This window comes from Bombina bombina, chromosome 2 (assembly GCF_027579735.1).
Source record: "Bombina bombina isolate aBomBom1 chromosome 2, aBomBom1.pri, whole genome shotgun sequence".
In the NCBI taxonomy this organism is placed as follows: Eukaryota; Metazoa; Chordata; class Amphibia; order Anura; family Bombinatoridae; genus Bombina; species Bombina bombina.
Window position 1 is genome coordinate 614,603,675 of NC_069500.1, and position 20,249 is coordinate 614,623,923.

At 40.4% G+C, this 20,249-nt stretch overlaps 1 protein-coding gene across 1 annotated transcript in view; it reads right to left on the reverse strand.

The window, feature by feature from the left end:
• RFX3 (regulatory factor X3) overlaps nt 1-20,249 on the reverse strand; it is a 445,346-nt gene that overhangs the window by 234,082 nt on the left and 191,015 nt on the right. The window contains 1 exon segment of the mRNA XM_053702543.1: nt 11,083-11,341. Coding sequence (XP_053558518.1) covers nt 11,083-11,341 — 259 coding nt within the window.

Below are 20,249 nucleotides of genomic sequence, written 5' to 3' on the forward strand. Positions count from 1 at the left end.
TGGCTAACTTAAGAGCTTTAAGCCTGTCAAGGATATCATCCAACGGGGTCTCTACCTGTAAAGAGTCCAGAGACTCGAACCAGAAAGCCGCGGCAGCAGTGACTGGGGCAATGCATGCAAGAGGCTGGAGAATAAATGCATGCAAGAGGCTGGAGAATAAAACCTTGTTGTATAAAGATTTTCTTAAGGAAACCCTCTAATTTCTTATCCATAGGATCTAGGAAAGCACAAATGTCCTCGACAGGAATAGTTGTACGCTTAGCTAGGGTAGAGACTGCTCCCTCCACCTTAGGGACCGTCTGCCACAAGTCCCATGTAGCGGCATCTATAGGAAACATTTTCTTAAAAGCAGGAGGGGGAGAGAACGGCACACCTGGTCTATCCCATTCCTTAGTAATAATTTCTGAAAACCTCTTAGGGATGGGAAAAACATCAGTGTAAACAGGCACTGCAAAGTATTTGTCCATTTTACACAATTTCTCTGGGACTACAATGGTGTCACAGTCATCCAGAGTCGCTAAAACCTCCCTGAGCAACACGCGGAGGTGTTCAAGCTTAAATTTAAATGCTGTCATTTCAGAGTCAGACTGAAGTAACGCCTTCCCTGAATCAGAGAAGTCACCCACAGATAGAAGCTCTCCTGCTTCAACTTCTGCACATTGTAAGGGTATATCAGACATAGCTACTAAAGCGTCAGAGAGCTCTGTATTTGTTCTAGCCCCAGAGCTGTCTCGCTTTCCTTGTAACCCTGGCAGTTTGGACAATACCTCTGTGAGGGTATGATTCATAACTGCCGCCATGTCTTGTAAAGTAAACGCATTGGACGCGCTAGATGTACTTGGCGTCCCTTGAGCAGGAGTTATAGGTTCTGACACGTGGGGAGAGCTAGATGGCATAACCTCCCTTTTGTCAGTCTCAGAAACCTCAGGTGATAAATCTTTAAAAGCCATAATATGGTCTTTATAACTTATAGAAAGGTCAGTGCATTTGGTACACATTCTAAGAGGGGGTTCCACAATGGCTTCTAAACATAATGAACAAGGAGTTTCCTCTATGTCAGACATGTTTAACAGACTAGTAATGAGACCAGCAAGCTTGGAAAACACTTTAATAAATGTGAAAAAAGCAATAATAAAAAACGGTACTGTGCCTTTAAGAGAAAAAAAACTACCACATAAACTGCAAAACAGTGAAAAAAATGAGTAAACTCTACGAAATTTTTACAGTGTGTATAAGGGACTAAAGCAGCATTGCACCCACTTGCAAATGGATGATTAACCCCTCAGGCCCAAAAACGAATTAGAAAAACATTAAACCTGTTAACAAACAGTCAAACACACTTCGACTTAGAAAATCCGCCTCCCAGTTCTCTACTCCTGGGATATGGATAGCTGATAGATGGCAAGAGTGAACCTCTGTCCATAGAATTATTTTTGAAACCTCCAACATTGCTAGGGAACTTCTTGTTCCCCCTTGATGGTTGATGTAGGCTACAGTCGTGATATTGTCCGAAATCTGATGAACCTGACCGCAGCAAGCTGAGGCCAAGCCTGAAGAGCATTGAATATTACTCTTAGTTCCAGAATGTTTATCGGAAGGAGTGCCTCCTCCTGAGTCCACGAGCCCTGAGCCTTCAGGGAGTTCCAGACTGCACCCCAGCCAAGAAGGCTGGCATCTGTCGTTACTATTGTCCAATCTGGCCTGCGGAAGGTCATACCCTTGGACAGATGGACCCGAGATAGCCACCAGAGAAGAGAATCTCTGGTCTCTTGATCCAGATTTAGTAGAGGGTACAAATCTGTGTAATCCCCATTCCACTGACTGAGCATGCAGAGTTGCAGCGGTCTGAGATGTAGGCGGGCAAACGGCACTATGTCCGTTGCCGCTACCATTAAGCCGATTACTTCCATACACTGAGCCACTGAAGGGCGAGAAGTAGAATAAAGAACACGGCAGGAATTTAGAAGTTTTGACAACCTGGCCTCTGTCAGGTAAATCTTCATTTCTACAGAATCTAGGAAGGAAACTCTTGTGAGAGGGGATAGAGAACTCTTTTCTTCGTTCACCTTCCACCCATGAGACCTCAGGAATGCCAGAACAATGTCCGTATGGGACCTGGCGATTCGAAAATTCGACGCCTGTATCAGAATGTCGTCTAGGTAAGGGGCTACTGCTATACCCCGCGGCCTTAGGACGGCTAGGAGTGACCCTAGAACCTTCGTAAAGATTTTTGGTGCCGTAGCTAACCCAAAGGGAAGAGCCACAAACTGGTAATGCCTGTCTAGGAAGGCGAACCTGAGAAACCGATGATGATCTCTGTGTATCGGAATGTGAAGATAAGCATCCTTTAAGTCCACAGTAGTCATATATTGACCCTCCTGGATCATAGGTAGGATGGTTCGAATAGTCTCCATCTTGAAGGATGGGACCCTGAGAAATTTGTTTAGGATCTTGAGATCTAAGATTGGTCTGAAGGTTCCCTCTTTCTTGGGAACCACAAACAGATTTGAATAGAAGCCTTGCCCCTGTTCCTCCTTTGGAACTGGGTGGATCACTCCCATAACTAGGAGGTCTTGAACACAATGTAAGAATGCCTCTCTCTTTATCTGGTTTGCAGATAATTATGAGAGATGAAATCTTCCTTTTGGGGAAGAAGCTTTGAAGTCCAGAAGATATCCCTGGGACACAATTTCCAAAGCCCAGGGATCCTGGACATCTCTTGCCCAAGCCTGGGCGAAGAGAGAAAGTCTGCCCCCTACTAGATCCGTTACCGGATTGGGGGCTGATCTTTCATACTGTCTTAGAGGCAGCAGCAGGTTTTTTGGCCTGCTTTCCTTTGTTCCAAATCTGGTTAGGTCTCCAGACCGGTTTGGACTGGGCAAGATTTCCCTCTTGTTTTGTATTAGAGGAAGTTGAAGCTGCGCCACTCTTGAAGTTTCGAAAGGCACGAAAATTAGACTCTTTGGTCCTTAATTTGTTGGACCTATCCTGAGGAAGGGCGTGACCTTGTCCTCCAGTAATATCAGAAATGATCTCCTTCAGCCCAGGCCCGAATAGGGTCTGCCCTTTGAAGGGAATGTTGAGAAGCTTAGACTTTGAAGTAACGTCAGCTGACCAGGATTTAAGCCATAGCGCCCTACACGCCTGAATAGCAAAACCTGAGTTCTTAGCCGTTAGTTTGGTTAAATGAACAACGGCGTCAGAAACAAATTAATTGGCTAGCTTAAGGGCTTTAAGCTTGTCAAGGATATCATCCAATGGGGTTTCTACCTGTAGAGCCTCTTCTAAAGACTCAAACCAGAAGGCTGCAGTAGCAGTGACAGGGGCAATGAATGCAAGGGGCTGGAGAATAAAACCTTGTTGAATAAAAAATTTCTTAAGGTAACCCTCTAATTTTTTGTCCATTGGGTCTAGAAAAGCACAACTGTCCTCGATAGGGATAGTTGTACGCTTCGCTAGAGTAGAGACTGCTCCCTCCACCTTAGGGACTGTTTGCCATACGTCCCGTGTAGCGGCATCTATGGGAAACATCTTTTTAAAAACAGGAGGGGGAGAGAACGGTACACCTGGTCTATCCCATTCCTTCGTAATAATTTCTGAAAACTTCTTAGGTATTGGAAAAACATCAGTGTAAACAGGCACTGCATAGTATTTATCCAATTTACACAATTTCTCTAGGACTACAATGGCATCACAGTCATCCAGAGTTGCTAAAACCTCCCTGAGCAACATACAGAGTTGTTCAAGCTTAAATTTAAATGTAGACATATCAGAATCAGGTTGAAGTGTCTTCCCTGAGTCAGAAAAATCACCCACAGATAGAAGCTCTCCTTCTTCGGCTTCTGCACATTGTGAGGGTATATCGGACATAGCTACTAAAGCGTCAGAGAGCTCTGTATTTTTTCTAGTCCCAGAGCTGTCTCGCTTTCCTTGTAACCCTGGCAGTTTGGACAATACTTCTGTAAGAGTATGATTCATAACTGCCGCCATGTCTTGTAAAGTATAGGCAATGGGCACGCTAGATTTACTTGGCGCCTCTTGAGCGGGAGTTAAAGGCTCTGACTCGTGGGGAGAGTTAGTCGGCATAACTTCCCCCTTGTCAATTTCCTCTGGTGATAAATCTTTTAAAGCCAGAATATGGTCTTTATAACTTATAGTAAGATCAGTGCATTTGGTACACATTCTCAGAGGGGGTTCCACAATGGCTTCTAAACATAATGAACAAGGAGTTTCCTCTATGTTTAACAGACTAGTAATGAAACCAGCAAGCTTTGAAAACACTTTAATTAATGTGAAAAAGCAAAATATAAAAAACAGTACTGTGCCTTTAAGGGAAAAAAACAAACACAAAAACTGCAAAACAGTGAAAAAAGCAGTTAACTCTATGAAATTTTTACAGTGTATATAATAGACTAAAATAGCATTGCACCCACTTGCAAATGGATGATTAACCCCTCAGGTTCAAAAACGAAGCAAAAAAACGGTAACAACCGTTATAACAGTCACAAGCAAACTGCCACAGCTTTACTGTGGCTCCTACCTTCCCATAAAACGACTTTTTTAGGCACAAAAAACCCTTTACAGAGGTCCAATATGTCAGGGGACTCCTTCAGGGAAGCTGGATGTCTCAGGATGTAATAAACAACTGCGCAATTAGAGCGCGAAAATAACAGCCATGTGGAAAACTAGGCCCCAAATAAAGATCTATCACCTCAGTAAAAGCGTTTCTTATATATATATATATATATATATATATATATATATATATATATATATATATATATATATATATAAAACGTTTAACATACTAATCCATAATAGAAAGTAATATGAAAATTACCCTTTACTGCAAGCATGATGCCAGTTGTTATTAAATCACTGCAATCTGGCTTACCTTAACTATATCAGGCACTGTCAGCATTTTCTAGTTCTTATCATCCCCTAGAAAAAAATATACTGAACATACCTCTGGGCAGTTAATTCTGCAGGCCGTTCTCCCAGCTGAAGTCTCCCATACTCTTCAGTTATGTGTGAGAACAGCAATGGACCTTAGTTACAACCTGCTAAGATCATCAAAAACCTCAGGCAAATTCTTCTTCTAATTTCTGCCTGAGGTAAAAAAACAGTACAACGCCGGCAACGTTTAAAAATAACAAACTTTTGATTGAAGATAAACTACATTAATTCACCACATCTCTCTAGCTACTTCCCTTGTCGAAAGCTGCAAGAGAATGACTGGTAGTGGCAGTTAGGGGAGGAGCTATAGAGACAGCTCTGCTGTGGGGGATCCTCTTGCAGCTTCCTGTTGGGAAGGAGAATATCCCACAAGTAATGGATGAATCCATGGACTGGATACACCTTACAAGAGAAAAAACGTTTTTATTTATAAATCATGCAAACGTTTTTACACTAAGTAATATAGGTATTAACATGAATATTATCCCTTTTTGCAAGCATGATCCCAGTTGTTGTTAAATCACTGTATCAGGCTTACCTTAAATATACCAGGCACTGTCAGCATTTTCTAGACCTTATCATCTCTCTAGAAAAAAATATACTGAACATACCTCAAAGCAGGCAATCTGCAGACCGTCCCCCCAACTGAAGTTTTCTTTCCATACTCTTCAGTTATGTGTGAGAACAGCAATGGACCTTAGTTACAAACCGCTAAGATCATCAAACCTCCAGGCAGAAGTCTTCTTCCAATTTCTGCCTGAGAGTAAAAACAGTACAACGCCGGTACCGTTTAAAAATAACAAACTTTTGATTGAAGGTAAAAGCTACACTAAGTCACCACATCTCTCTTGATACTTCCTTTCTTGTCGAGAGCTGCAAGAGAATGACTGGGGGTGGCAGTTAGGGGAGGAGCTATATAGACAGCTCTGCTGTGGGTGTCCTCTTGCAGCTTCCTGTTGGGAAGGAGAATATCCCACAAGTAATGGATGAACCCGTGGACTGGATACACCTTTACAAGAGAAAAATGACTTCTTCATGTGATAGCACAGTAGAAACAACTGAAACATGTAAAGCAAATCTACTTACGCTTTTAATCAGAATTGTACAAAGTTTTGCAATGGGTGTTATAAAAGTGGCTTAAATAAATTATTTATTTTTATGACACTGTTTAATGTGTGACTCTATCTTATGGACAGATGGAAACTCATTGTGTTTATTTTTTTGTTCTTGCTTGTTTTATATTAACCAGTTTATTTCTACTGATTTTTTTAAACAAAGGGATTACAACAAAATGCCTACTAATTAACTTTAGGTAGTTTTTTTTAAATATTCATGTATGAATAATTGCTCGGTTCTGCTTATTAAACAAGCTACAACTTTAAACTGCCTCACCATGTCATTGTGTTGCATAATAATCCTTCTTTTATATGTTTTGCCCAATGGAACTATCTTGTCATTCATTACATGACAACATATTACATACTTTCATCTTAGTATACATTAGTAGTTCATGGACAAACATTTTTCAGAACTGTGTCAGTAATTACAGAACATACGTTTCTTTCTGACTTTGTTACTTTTTTTAATCTCTATGCAACATAAAAACAAGCCAGTTTGGCACCTCGTCTTTGTTTTGCAGCATATTCCAATATGCTAATAATATTCCTTTTCACTAACAGAATAAGAGATATCAGAAAAATATCCCTAAGCTCCCAACCTTTGACAGTTCAAAATGTGGTCTCCAAAGACAAGACCAATATATATATATATATATATATATATATATATATCATAGTGATCCGGAAAGTTAGCAATATTTTAGATTAAGTTTAATTCTTCCGTTGTAATGAAGATGCGCTGTAACTTACTTTTTAATGTAGCGCTGAAATACAAATTCCCTGCGCTACAGCTGCCAACTTTAAAAGTAATTTTGTTTTGAGAGCTAACGGTTTGAACTTTTCTCCAATTAGTGCTCTAGTCATTTGGCACTTTTACTGTAGCTAGAACGCAGATTGGAGAATATTTACTTTCAAAGTAGGTGGCTAGAGAATGGGGAATTTAAATTTTAAGCAAATAACACTAAAAAGTCTTCACTACAAATGGCGAATTAAACTCCATCTAAAATATAGATAACTTTCTGGAGATCTGTTTAGACAAAGGGGAAAGTTTACCATCACTTTAAGATTCATATAAACATAGCAGATGTCCCCTGGGAGCAGGGATAGGCAAGGTGTCCATACACGGACACTGGTGTCCGTGAGTGGCCCTTGCTGTGTCCGCCATCCGTTTTGCGGAGGGGAGGGAGGAGTAGAACAGATGAATGCTGGTCCTCACACCTCCTTGACCCAAGCGGCGCCATGCTTCGAAGTGGGAAAGTGAGGGAAGAATCAAGCTACCTGCAGTCAACTAACCGTGAGTCGTGACCCATCCCAATTCCTTGATCTGTGTGGCAGCGTGGTGCTGGTGTCTGTAGAAGACTGCTGCCTATTCTGACAAACCTTACATAACCAAGTAAGTAACCAACTATGATGATTATGCAATTAACATCAAATTGGGTGGGTTTGGTCAGGAGTTGCAGACTCTCAATATAACCAAAAAAAAAAAAAAGGTAATACCACAAGCAGTCTTTATATAAATGCTATTTTAAACTTGTTTGATTAGATGACTAATTTGTACTTGTGGAACTAGACCAGGGGCGTCCAACGTGCAGCCCAATTGACAGCAAAGTGTCGCTCTCCTGACTTATAGAAACATAGAATATGTCAGCAGATAGGAACCATTCGGCCTATCTAGTCTACCCAATTTTCTGAATACTTTCATTAGTTCCTGGCCTTATCTTATATCTAGCATAACCTTATGCCTATCCCATGCATGTTTAAACTACTTCACTGTCATTAACACTTCTGCTGGATGGCAAGTCCACCATGTATCAACTACCCTATCTGTAAAGAGATTTTGTTTTAATGTTTTTAATTTGAAATGTACCTTGGTGTCCTTCACTAACGTCTGTACTTTGGAAAATGTCCACCAAAGCCTTGGTCCGTGCCTATCCCTGCCTGGGAGACCCAATGCTAATGTTCCTGCCTCCTGATGTGAATCAGACACAGTCCTGCCTGTGTTGGGTGCAGCATGCATGCTAAACAAGGGGAACTGACATGAATGAGATCAACTGACATGAATGAGATAGGTGAGCAGCTGGGCCCGAAGCAAGGAGAACTCTGCTAGATGTAGATAGATTTATATTGCATGAAAAAAAAAGGGTCACGGGAAGGACCCTGGGTTTCATATACCAAATCAAGTAATATTTACAGTAAGTGTGGCACTTGTAAGTTATTATGACTTATTTATTACCTGTGAAAAGTTAATCAGGTTTTTTTTTTTGGATAATCAAATATTTGTTGGAAGAAACAGCGTACTTGGAAAATAAACATAATACAAAGTAGCTATTTTGCTTTTTATTGCACCAATATCACTGATTTGAATTCTCAGCAGTGTTATATCTGTAATCTGATTGGCACAAGGTACTTTGATGTTTTTTAATTCAAATCAGTAACGCCTGGTGGAAAAAAGGAGACAATAAACTGACTCCCTCCACTTAAATGAAATAAAAGGCAAAATAGTACAGTTTCAGCACATGTGTTCTATTTCCCTCATAAATAAAAGAAAAAGGATATACATAAATGTCACGTCTAAAGGAAGTTTTATTTTTTTTGGTAAACATAAATATGTTTAAAGCAGGGTTGTCCAACCTAAATACCAGCCCTCTAAGGCATTTTACCAGGCCCACATCTTTCCCATTATGCATTGTCCTGTTATCTAAATAAATACATTTTACTTTTTTGCTGTTATTAAATATATTGTGTTAAAATGTCTGTACTGTGTATTATCCTGTATCTAGCCGGATTCATACAGCAATGCAAGATGCTGTGTTTGAGACCATATGATGTCATCTCTAGCAGTTATCCTCCGAAGCTTGGCTCCATGCTGTAAGGCTCTGTCTCAGGAAAACAAAATCCCATCTGGTATCCAGTATAGAAGTCAGGGACCAAGGATTATGGGTAATATAAACCTAAGCGTCTGTGATTGGCTTGTTCTTTTAATACCCCTGTTTGCATAAACCCCACATCCCAAAAAGACACTCAGAACAGAAATATGCCCTGTTGTCTTTAAAAAGGTGTATGTCACTTTGCACTGGCTTGGTCATGCATGTGGGTAACAGTGAGAGAGACTTAGGTTTTCATCCTTGGGTTTCCACCAATGATTGCTGACCTCAGCCCAAGAGAGCTCCCATATGCCTACCCGGCATACAATAAGACAAAGTATGAAGCATACAGGGAGTGCAGAATTATTAGGCAAGTTGTATTTTTGAGGATTAATTTTATTATTGAACAACAACCATGTTCTCAATGAACCCAAAAAACTCATTAATATCAAAGCTGAATAGTTTTGGAAGTAGTTTTTAGTTTGTTTTTAGTTATAGCTATTTTAGGGGGATATCTGTGTGTGCAGGTGACTATTACTGTGCATAATTATTAGGCAACTTAACAAAAAACAAATATATACCCATTTCAATTATTTATTTTTACCAGTGAAACCAATATAACATCTCAACATTCACAAATATACATTTCTGACATTCAAAAACAAAACAAAAACAAATCAGTGACCAATATAGCCACCTTTCTTTGCATGGACACTCAAAAGCCTGCCATCCATGGATTCTGTCAGTGTTTTGATCTGTTCACCATCAACATTGCTTGCAGCAGCAACCACAGCCTCCCAGACACTGTTCAGAGAGGTGTACTGTTTTCCCTCCTTGTAAATCTCACATTTGATGATGGACCACAGGTTCTCAATGGGGTTCAGATCAGGTGAACAAGGAGGCCATATCATTAGATTTTCTTCTTTTATACCCTTTCTTGCCAGCCACGCTGTGGAGTACTTGGACGCGTGTTTTTCTTGAAGGATGCAGACTTCTTCCTGTACCACTGCTTGAAGAAGGTGTCTTCCAGAAACTGGCAGTAGGACTGGGAGTTGAGTTTGACTCCATCCTCAACCCGAAAAGGCCCCACAAGCTCATCTTTGATGATACCAGCCCAAACCAGTACTCCACCTCCACCTTGCTGGCGTCTGAGTCAGACTGGAGCTCTCTGCCCTTTACCAATCCAGCCACGGGCCCATCCATCTGGCCCATCAAGACTCACTCTCATTTCATCAGTCCATAAAACCTTAGAAAAATCAGTCTTGAGATATTTCTTGGCCCAGTCTTGACGTTTCAGCTTGTGTGTCTTGTTCAGTGGTGGTCGTCTTTCAGCGTTTCTTACCTTGGCCATGTCTCTGAGTATTGCACACCTTGTGCTTTTGGGCACTCCAGTGATGTTGCAGCTCTGAAATATGGCCAAACTGGTGGCAAGTGGCATCTTGGCAGCTGCACGCTTGACTTTTCTCAGTTCATGGGCAGTTATTTTGCGCCTTGGTTTTTCCACACGCTTCTTGCGACCCTGTTGACTATTTTGAATGAAACGCTTGATTGTTCGATGATCACGCTTCACAAGCTTTGCAATTTTAAGAGTGCTGCATCCCTCTGCAAGATATTTCACTATTTTTGACTTTTCTGAGCCTGTCAAGTCCTTCTTTTGACCCATTTTGCCAAAGGAAAGGAAGTTGCCTAATAATTATGCACACCTGATATAGGGTGTTGATGTCATTAGACCACACCCCTTCTCATTACAGAGATGCACATCACCTAATATGCTTAATTGGTAGTAGGCTTTCGAGCCTATACAGCTTGGAGTAAGACAACATGCATAAAGAGGATGATGTGGTCAATATACTCATTTGCCAAATAATTCTGCACTCCCTGTATATCAGCATCAGTGACATATAGGGGCATACTAGTCAACTAGTCTGGGAATGTGCAAACAAAATTACAAACTTATCTTTCATTTGAAAAAGTTGGACTCCCCTGTTTTAAAGCATTCCCAAATATTTCATACTCAGCAAGCATGTGAGTTAATTCAATTGTAAACAAAACAATATATGCAATGACATAAAAGGACTCTTCTATTTACTCATTAGATCAATAAACTTTGCACATTTCTATCATTTTGTAATAGGATTACTTACTGTTGCTGGAGAAGCTCGAGTTGTGTGACTCACGGAGTGACCAGAGTTTTCCATGGAGTTGCCAATCAGGTAAGTTCCCCCACTGCTGCTAATGATTTGTCCCCCGGAGACCCCCATCTGAATTCCGCCAGTGCCCACCATGCTATGGGAGGAGACAACTGTGGTCACCTGTGCCGATGCACCCTGTGTATCAAAGTAACTTCCCCCTGTGTTCTGGCTGTACATCTGGGCCTCTGTGTAGGGGTAGGTAGTTGTTCGGCTTAAAGTAATAATGAAACAAAACATTAAATTAGAAAAAGCTACTGTTAAATGGACACAATGGCCTCAACAATTAAACTTAAAAATATTATAATGTACTTTTATTATACTGTTCACTGATGCTGTAATTAAACTCTGAAAATTGTATTTCTCTCCATCACCAGGACTGTAATGCATCCTTCACCTCAAGATATTAATATAATTGTTTTTAAATTACATGTAGAAAAACAACTTTGCAATATACTTTCATTATTTGTTTTGTTCTCCTTTCCTGTAATTTAATTCTAAACATTGTGAACTTTCCAATTCATATTAAACATGGAAGTGCAGACACAGCTATGTTCCACATAGTCATTGGTTGCACACTCTAGTAAGTGTATGGCACACTAGTAAGTCTATGGCACGCCCTCTAGTTGTGAAAAACTGTCAAAATGCATTCAGATAAGAGGTCGGCCTTCAAGGGCTAAGAAATTAGCACATGTGCCTACCTAGGTTTTGCGTTTAACTAAGACTACCAAGAGAACAAAGCAAAGTTGATTATAAAAGTCTACTGGAAAGTTGTTTAAAATTACATGCCCCATCTGAATCATGAAAATGTATTTTTGACTAGACTGTCCCTTTAATTTAAAAACATAATTTATGCTTACCTGATAAATTCCTTTCTTCTGTAGTGTGATCAGTCCACGGGTCATCATTACTTCTGGGATATTACTCCTCCCCAACAGGAAGTGCAAGAGGATTCACCCAGCAGAGCTGCATATAGCTCCTCCCCTCTACGTCACTCCCAGTCATTCGACCAAGGACCAACGAGAAAGGAGAAACCAAGGGTGTAGTGGTGACTGGAGTATAATTTAAAAAATATTTACCTGCCTTAAAAAACAGGGCGGGCCGTGGACTGATCACACTACAGAAGAAAGGAATTTATCAGGTAAGCATAAATTATGTTTTCTTCTGTTAAGTGTGATCAGTCCACGGGTCATCATTACTTCTGGGATACCAATACCAAAGCAAAAGTACACGGATGACGGGAGGGATAGGCAGGCTCTTTATACAGAAGGAACCACTGCCTGAAGAACCTTTCTCCCAAAAATAGCCTCCGAGGAAGCAAAAGTGTAAAATTTGTAAAATTTGGAAAAAGTATGAAGCGAAGACCAAGTTGCAGCCTTGCAAATCTGTTCAACAGAGGCCTCATTCTTAAAGGCCCAAGTGGAAGCCACAGCTCTAGTAGAATGAGCTGTAATTCTTTCAGGAGGCTGCTGTCCAGCAGTCTCATAGGCTAAACGAATTATGCTACGAAGCCAAAAAGAAAGAGAGGTAGCAGAAGCCTTTTGACCTCTCCTCTGACCAGAGTAAACGACAAACAGGGAAGACGTTTGTCGAAATTCCTTAGTTGCCTGTAAGTAAAACTTTAGGGCACGAACTACATCCAGATTGTGCAGAAGACGTTCCTTCTTCGAAGAAGGATTTGGACACAAAGAAGGAACAACAATCTCTTGATTGATATTCCTGTTAGTGACTACCTTAGGTAAGAACCCAGGTTTAGTGCGCAGAACTACCTTATCCGAATGAAAAATCAAATAAGGAGAATCACAATGTAAGGCTGATAACTCAGAGACTCTTCGAGCCGAGGAAATAGCCATTAAAAATAGAACTTTCCAAGATAACAACTTTATATCAATGGAATGGAGGGGTTCAAACGGAACACCCTGTAAAACGTTAAGAACAAGGTTTAAACTCCATGGCGGAGCAACAGTTTTAAACACAGGCTTAATCCTGGCCAAAGCCTGACAAAAAGCCTGAACGTCTGGCACTTCTGACAGACGTTTGTGTAACAGAATGGACAGAGCTGAGATCTGTCCCTTTAATGAACTAGCAGATAACCCCTTTTCTAAACCTTCTTGTAGAAAAGACAATATCCTTGGAATCCTAACCTTACTCCATGAGTAATTCTTGGATTCGCACCAATATAAGTATTTACGCCATATTTTATGGTAAATCCTTCTGGTAACAGGTTTCCTAGCCTGTATTAAGGTATCAATAACTGGCTCAGAAAAACCACGTTTTGATAAAATCAAGCGTTCAATTTCCAAGCAGTCAGCTTCAGAGAAGTTAGATTTTGATGTTTGAATGGACCCTGGATCAGAAGGTCCTGTTTCAGAGGTAGAGACCAAGGCGGACAGGATGACATGTCCACTAGATCTGCATACCAAGTCCTGCGTGGCCATGCAGGTGCTATTAGAATCACTGATGCTCTCTCCTGTTTGATTCTGGCAATCAATCGAGGAAGCATCGGGAAGGGTGGAAACACATAAGCCATCGTGAAGTCCCAAGGTGCTGTCAGGGCATCTATTAGGACTGCTCCTGGATCCCTGGATCTGGACCCGTAACGAGGAAGCTTGGCGTTCTGTCGAGACGCCATGAGATCTATCTCTGGTTTGCCCCAACGTCGAAGTATTTGGGCAAAGACCTCCGGATGAAGTTCCCACTCCCCCGGATGAAAAGTCTGACGACTTAAGAAATCCGCCTCCCAGTTCTCCACTCCCGGGATGTGGATTGCTGACAGGTGGCAAGAGTGAGACTCTGCCCAGCGAATTATCTTTGATACTTCCATCATTGCTAGGGAGCTCCTTGTCCCTCCCTGATGGTTGATGTAAGCTACAGTCGTGATGTTGTCCGACTGAAACCTGATGAACCCCCGAGTTGTCAACTGGGGCCAAGCCAGGAGGGCATTGAGAACTGCTCTCAATTCCAGAATGTTTATTGGCAGGAGACTCTCCTCCTGACTCCATTGTCCCTGAGCCTTCAGAGAATTCCAGACGGCACCCCAACCTAGAAGGCTGGCGTCTGTTGTTACAATTGTCCAGTCTGGTCTGCTGAATGGCATCCCCCTGGACAGATGTGGCCGAGAAAGCCACCATAGAAGAGAATTTCTGGTCTCTTGATCCAGATTCAGAGAAGGGGACAAGTCTGAGTAATCCCCATTCCACTGACTTAGCATGCATAGTTGCAGTGGTCTGAGGTGTAAGCGAGCAAATGGCACTATGTCCATTGCCGCTACCATTAAGCCGATTACCTCCATGCATTGAGCCACTGACGGGTGTTGAATGGAATGAAGGGTGCGGCAAGCACTTTGAAGTCTTGTTAACCTGTCCTCTGTCAGGTAAATCTTCATTTCTACAGAATCTATAAGAGTCCCCAGGAAGGGAACTCTTGTGAGTGGAACGAGTGAACTTTTCTTTTCGTTCACCTTCCATCCATGTGACCTTAGAAAAGCCAGTACTAACTCTGTATGAGACTTGGCAGTTTGAAAGCTTGAAGCTTGTATCAGAATGTCGTCTAGGTACGGAGCTACCGAAATTCCCCGCGGTCTTAGTACCGCCAGAAGAGCACCTAGAACCTTTGTGAAGATTCTTGGAGCTGTAGCCAATCCGAATGGAAGAGCTACAAACTGGTAATGCCTGTCTAGAAAGGCAAACCTTAGATACCGGTAATGATCTTTGTGAATCGGTATGTGAAGGTAAGCATCCTTTAAATCCACTGTGGTCATGTACTGACCTTCTTGGATCATGGGTAAAATTGTCCGAATAGTCTCCATTTTGAATGATGGAACTCTTAGGAATTTGTTTAGGATCTTTAAATCCAGGATTGGTCTGAAAGTTCCCTCTTTTTTGGGAACCACAAACAGATTTGAGTAAAACCCCTGTCCCTGTTCCGACCGTGGAACTGGATGGATTACTCCCATTAACAATAGTTCTTGTATGCAGCGTAGAAACGCTTCTTTCTTTGTTTGGTTTGTTGACAACCTTGACAGATGAAATCTCTCTCTTGGAGGAGAGTATTTGAAGTCCAGAAGGTATCCCTGAGATATTATCTCTAGCGCCCAGGGATCCTGGACATCTCTTGCCCAAGCCTGGGCGAAGAGAGAAAGTCTGCCCCCCACTAGATCCGATCCCGGATCGGGGGCCCTCAATTCATGCTGTTTTAGGGGCAGCAGCAGGTTTCCTGGCCTGCTTGCCCTTGTTCCAGGACTGGTTAGGTCTCCAGCCTTGTCTGTAGCGAGTACCAGATCCTTCTTGTTTTGGAGCAGTGGAAGTTGATGCTGCTCCTGCTTTGAAATTCCGAAAGGAACGAAAATTAGACTGTCTAGCCTTAGATTTGGCTTTGTCTTGAGGCAGGGCGTGGCCCTTACCTCCTGTAATGTCAGCGATAATTTCTTTCAAACCGGGCCCAAATAAGGTCTGTCCCTTGAAAGGTATATTAAGTAATTTGGACTTAGAAGTTACATCAGCTGACCAGGATTTTAGCCACAGTGCTCTACGCGCCTGAATGGCGAATCCGGAATTCTTAGCCGTAAGTTTAGTTAAATGTACTACGGCTTCCGAAATGAATGAATTAGCTAGCTTAAGTATTCTAAGCCTGTCCGAAATGTCGTCCAGCGTAGCTGAACTAAGGTTCTCTTCTAGAGACTCAATCCAGAATGCCGCTGCAGCCGTGACCGGCGCAATGCATGCAAGGGGTTGCAATATAAAACCTTGTTGAACAAACATTTTCTTAAGGTAACCCTCTAACTTTTTATCCATTGGATCTGAAAAGGCACAGCTATCCTCTACCGGGATAGTGGTACGCTTAGCTAAAGTAGAAACTGCTCCCTCCACCTTAGGGACCGTTTGCCATAAGTCCTGTGTGGCGGTGTCTATTGGAAACATCTTTCTAAATATCGGAGGGGGTGAGAACGGCACACCGGGTCTATCCCACTCCTTAGTAATAATTTCAGTTAGTCTCTTAGGTATAGGAAAAACGTCAGTACTTGTTGGTACAGCAAAATATTTATCCAACCTACACATTTTCTCTGGTATTGCAACTGTGTTACAATCATTCAGGGCCGCTAACACCTCCCCTAGTAATACACGGAGGTTTTCCAGCTTAAATTTAAAATTTGAAATATCTGAATCCAATCTGTTTGGATCAGAACCGTCAGCCGCAGAATGAAGCTCTCCGTCCTCATGTTCTGCAAGTTGTGACGCAGTATCTGACATGGCCCTAGCATTATCAGCGCACTCTGTTCTCACCCCAGAGTGATCACTCTTGCCTCTTAGTTCTGGTAATTTAGCCAAAACCTCAGTCATAACAGTAGCCATATCTTGTAATGTTATTTGTAATGGCCGCCCAGATGTACTGGGCGCCACCATATCGCGCACCTCCCGAGCGGGAGATGCAGGTACTGTCACGTGAGGCGAGTTAGTCGGCATAACTCTCCCCTCGTTGTTTGGTGAAATTTGTTCAATTTGTACAGATTGACTTTTATTTAAAGTAGCATCAATACAGTTAGTACATAAATTTCTATTGGGCTCCACTTTGGCGTTGGCACAAATAGTACAGGTCTCATCCTCTGAATCAGACATGTTTAACACACTAGCAAATAAACTTGCAACTTGGAAATATTATTCAAGTAAAACACAATGAAAAAACGTACTGTGCTTTAAGAAGCACTGAAAGATATATAACAGTTGAAATCAATAAACTTTGAAAAACAAAACACAATTTAGCAAAGGTTTGTTCCCATTAGCAAAGAAAAACTAACCCTGATGGCATAAAAAAGTTAAAGAATAAACGTTTTTTATCACAGTCAACTATAATCTCACAGCTCTGTTAGATTACTTCCCTCAAACAAGCTTTGAAGACCCCTGAGTTCTGTAGAGATAAACCGGAACATGCAGGAAAAAACAATGAGCTTCTGACTGAAATTTTTGATGCGTAGCAAAAGCGCCAAAAAAAGGTCCCTCCCCCTCACACACAACAGTGAGAGAGATCAGTAAACTGTCATAATTAGATCAAGCAACTGCCAAGTGGAAAAATAGTGCCCAAACATTTTATTCACCCAGTACCTCAGAAAATGGAAACGATTTTACATTCCAGCAAAAACGTTTAACATAAATTAAGAGTTATTAAAAAACCTGTTGCTTTGCAATTAGGCTAAAGTCTTATATACACATTGTAATTCCAGTGAAGTACCATTCCCCAGAATACTCAAATGTTAAATATACATACATGATATTATGTCGGTATGGCAGGATTTTCTCATCAATTCCATTGTCAGAAAATAAAAACTGCTACATACCTCTTTGCAGATTAAACTGCCCGCTGTCCCCTGATCTGAAGTTTACCTCTCCTCAGATGGCCGAGAAACAGCAATATGATCTTAACAACTCCGGCTAAAATCATAGTAAAAACTCTGGTAGATTCTTCTTCAAACTCCACCAGAGAAGGAATAACACACTCCGGTGCTATTAAAAAATAACAAACTTTTGATTGAAGAAATAAAACTAAATAAAATCACCATAGTCCTCTCACACATCCTATCTAGTCGTTGGGTGCAAGAGAATGACTGGGAGTGACGTAGAGGGGAGGAGCTATATGCAGCTCTGCTGGGTGAATCCTCTTGCACTTCCTGTTGGGGAGGAGTAATATCCCAGAAGTAATGATGACCCGTGGACTGATCACACTTAACAGAAGAAATGCTCTTCTGTATCTTAAAAAATAATAATAAGTGCTGTATACAATTTGAAACTAACATTGCAGTATTGTTTTTTTGTACTTCCTACTAATCTTCATTGGCTGATGACAACAGCCTTTGCTTTTATAGAAGAGAAACACACACCTGTGTCAGTGATACAAACTTTATTCAGGAGATTTGTCCTTTTTTAGATGAAACAAAGAAAAGAGTTACCTTCAATGTCTCTTTAATGATATATTTTCATTATCTATAGCATATTTTATATAATCAGATATACTGTATTGTTATTAACTTCAGAAGGCTAATCCCTATTAAAGGGATACTAAACACACATTTTTCCGTTCATGATTCAGATAGAGCATGCAATTTTAAGCAACTTTCAAATTTACTCCTATTATCAATTTTACTTTGTTCTCTTGCTATCTTTATTTGAAAAAGATGACAATGTAGCAAGCGCTATCCATGGTGCTGAACCAAAAATGGGCTGGATACTAAACTTAGATTCCTGCTTTTTCAAATAAAGATAGCAAGAGAATTAAGAAAAAATGATAATAGGAGTAAAATAAAAAATTGCTTAAAATTGCATGCTCTATCTGAATCATGAAAGAAAAACATTTGGGTTTAGTGTCCCTATAAGGAACAAGTATGTTACTTTTCTAAAAGATGCCACAAAATGTAAAAAATACTTGACATCCTCAAAAGTGTGACATTTTGTACGACTCACACAAGTACTGTCAAGACTGCATTAGCTTTTCTCTAGGATATTTTTACTTCCTAAGGTTAATTGTGATAACAACAGGAAAACCGCACAAGATGAACCTTTAGCAAATTTTCCTATGGGAATCTTTTTCTTTTTTTACCCTGAGTGCAAGATTAGCATAGAACTCCTGTGAGAGACATGAAGGCACTAGGTAGCTAAGCCACCTTCTATTTTTCTAGCACTGGCTCTCAAGAGTAATCCCAACTTGTTCATCCTGGATTAACCATAAAACTCTTACTAAATTGACTTTCAGCACCACATATTTCAGTCTTTTATAATAAAAACATAGCAACCTGACTGGAATATGCAACAGAAAACCATCCTGTATTCAGTTATAGTCCACTGTCTGCAGCCATGTCATGTGATTGTACCTATAACTTGGTTATCGAAAAAGAGTAGTATTCTCTGGGCTGTTAAAAATACTATAAAGCAAGTGGTATAAAAAAAGGAGTACCTCTCCCCTTAAAGGACCAGTCAACACATTAGATTTGCATAATCAACACATGCAAGATAACAAGACAATGCAATAGCACTTAGTCTGAACTTCAAATCAGTAGTAGATTTTTTTATAACAAATTTCAAAGTTATGTATATTTCCACTCCCCTTGTACCATGTGATAGCAATCAGCCAATCACAAATGCATATACGTATAGTATGTGAATTCTTGCACATGCTCAGTAGGATCTGGTGACTCAAAAATTGTAAATATAAAAGACTGTGCACATTTTTTTTATGGAAGTAAATTGGAAAGTTGTTTAAAATTACATGCTGTATCTGAATCATGAAAATTTAATTTAACCTGAGTGTCCCTTTAAATCAAACCAGAACAAAAAATAGATACCCCTCACAAAAATATCTGTCTACTAAGTTACTAATTAAGCTGTGTATTCAGCGCCGTGGTACTAGGTTTTCCTTATTTTTGTGAGGGGTATCTATAACTTGGTTTACTCATATTACACATAATTATTAGAATTATTTGTTTTCTACTTTTAGAATTTGAATGTCACTACACACAAATAAACTAATTTATCTTACAATTGATGTGCTGTTTTATATGTTTTCTGGATTACATGTTGGCATAGGGGCACAAATGTATAATGTTTCCTATTTACTTGCATGGAACTGTGAGGCAAATAAAACCTTTATTAATTGGGTTAATGTTATAGGCTGTTTTCTAAGCCATTACAATTAGTATATTAAGCCCCTTAAACCTTAAAGGGTCATTAAACCTTTTTTTTATTTCATGATAAAATAGAGCATACACTTTAAATAACTTTCATTATCAAATGTGCTTCATTCTCTTTGTTTCCTTTGTTGAAGGAGTTGCAATGCACTACTGGGAGCTAGCTAAAAACAATGGGTCAGCCAATAACAAGAGGCATAACTGTGGAGCAACCAATCAACAGCTAGCACCCAAAAGTACACTGGTATGCTTTTGAGTAAAGGATACCAAGAGAAAAAAGCAAATTCGATAATAGAAGTAAATTGGAAAGTTGTTTAAAAATCACATGCTTTATCTGAATTGTGAAAGGAAAAAAATGGGTTTCATATTCCTTTAATGCAAGGTAATGTTGCATTCTTTATTAAGGCCCAAAACATCTTGAAAACAGATTTTGATCAATATTAGATAGATC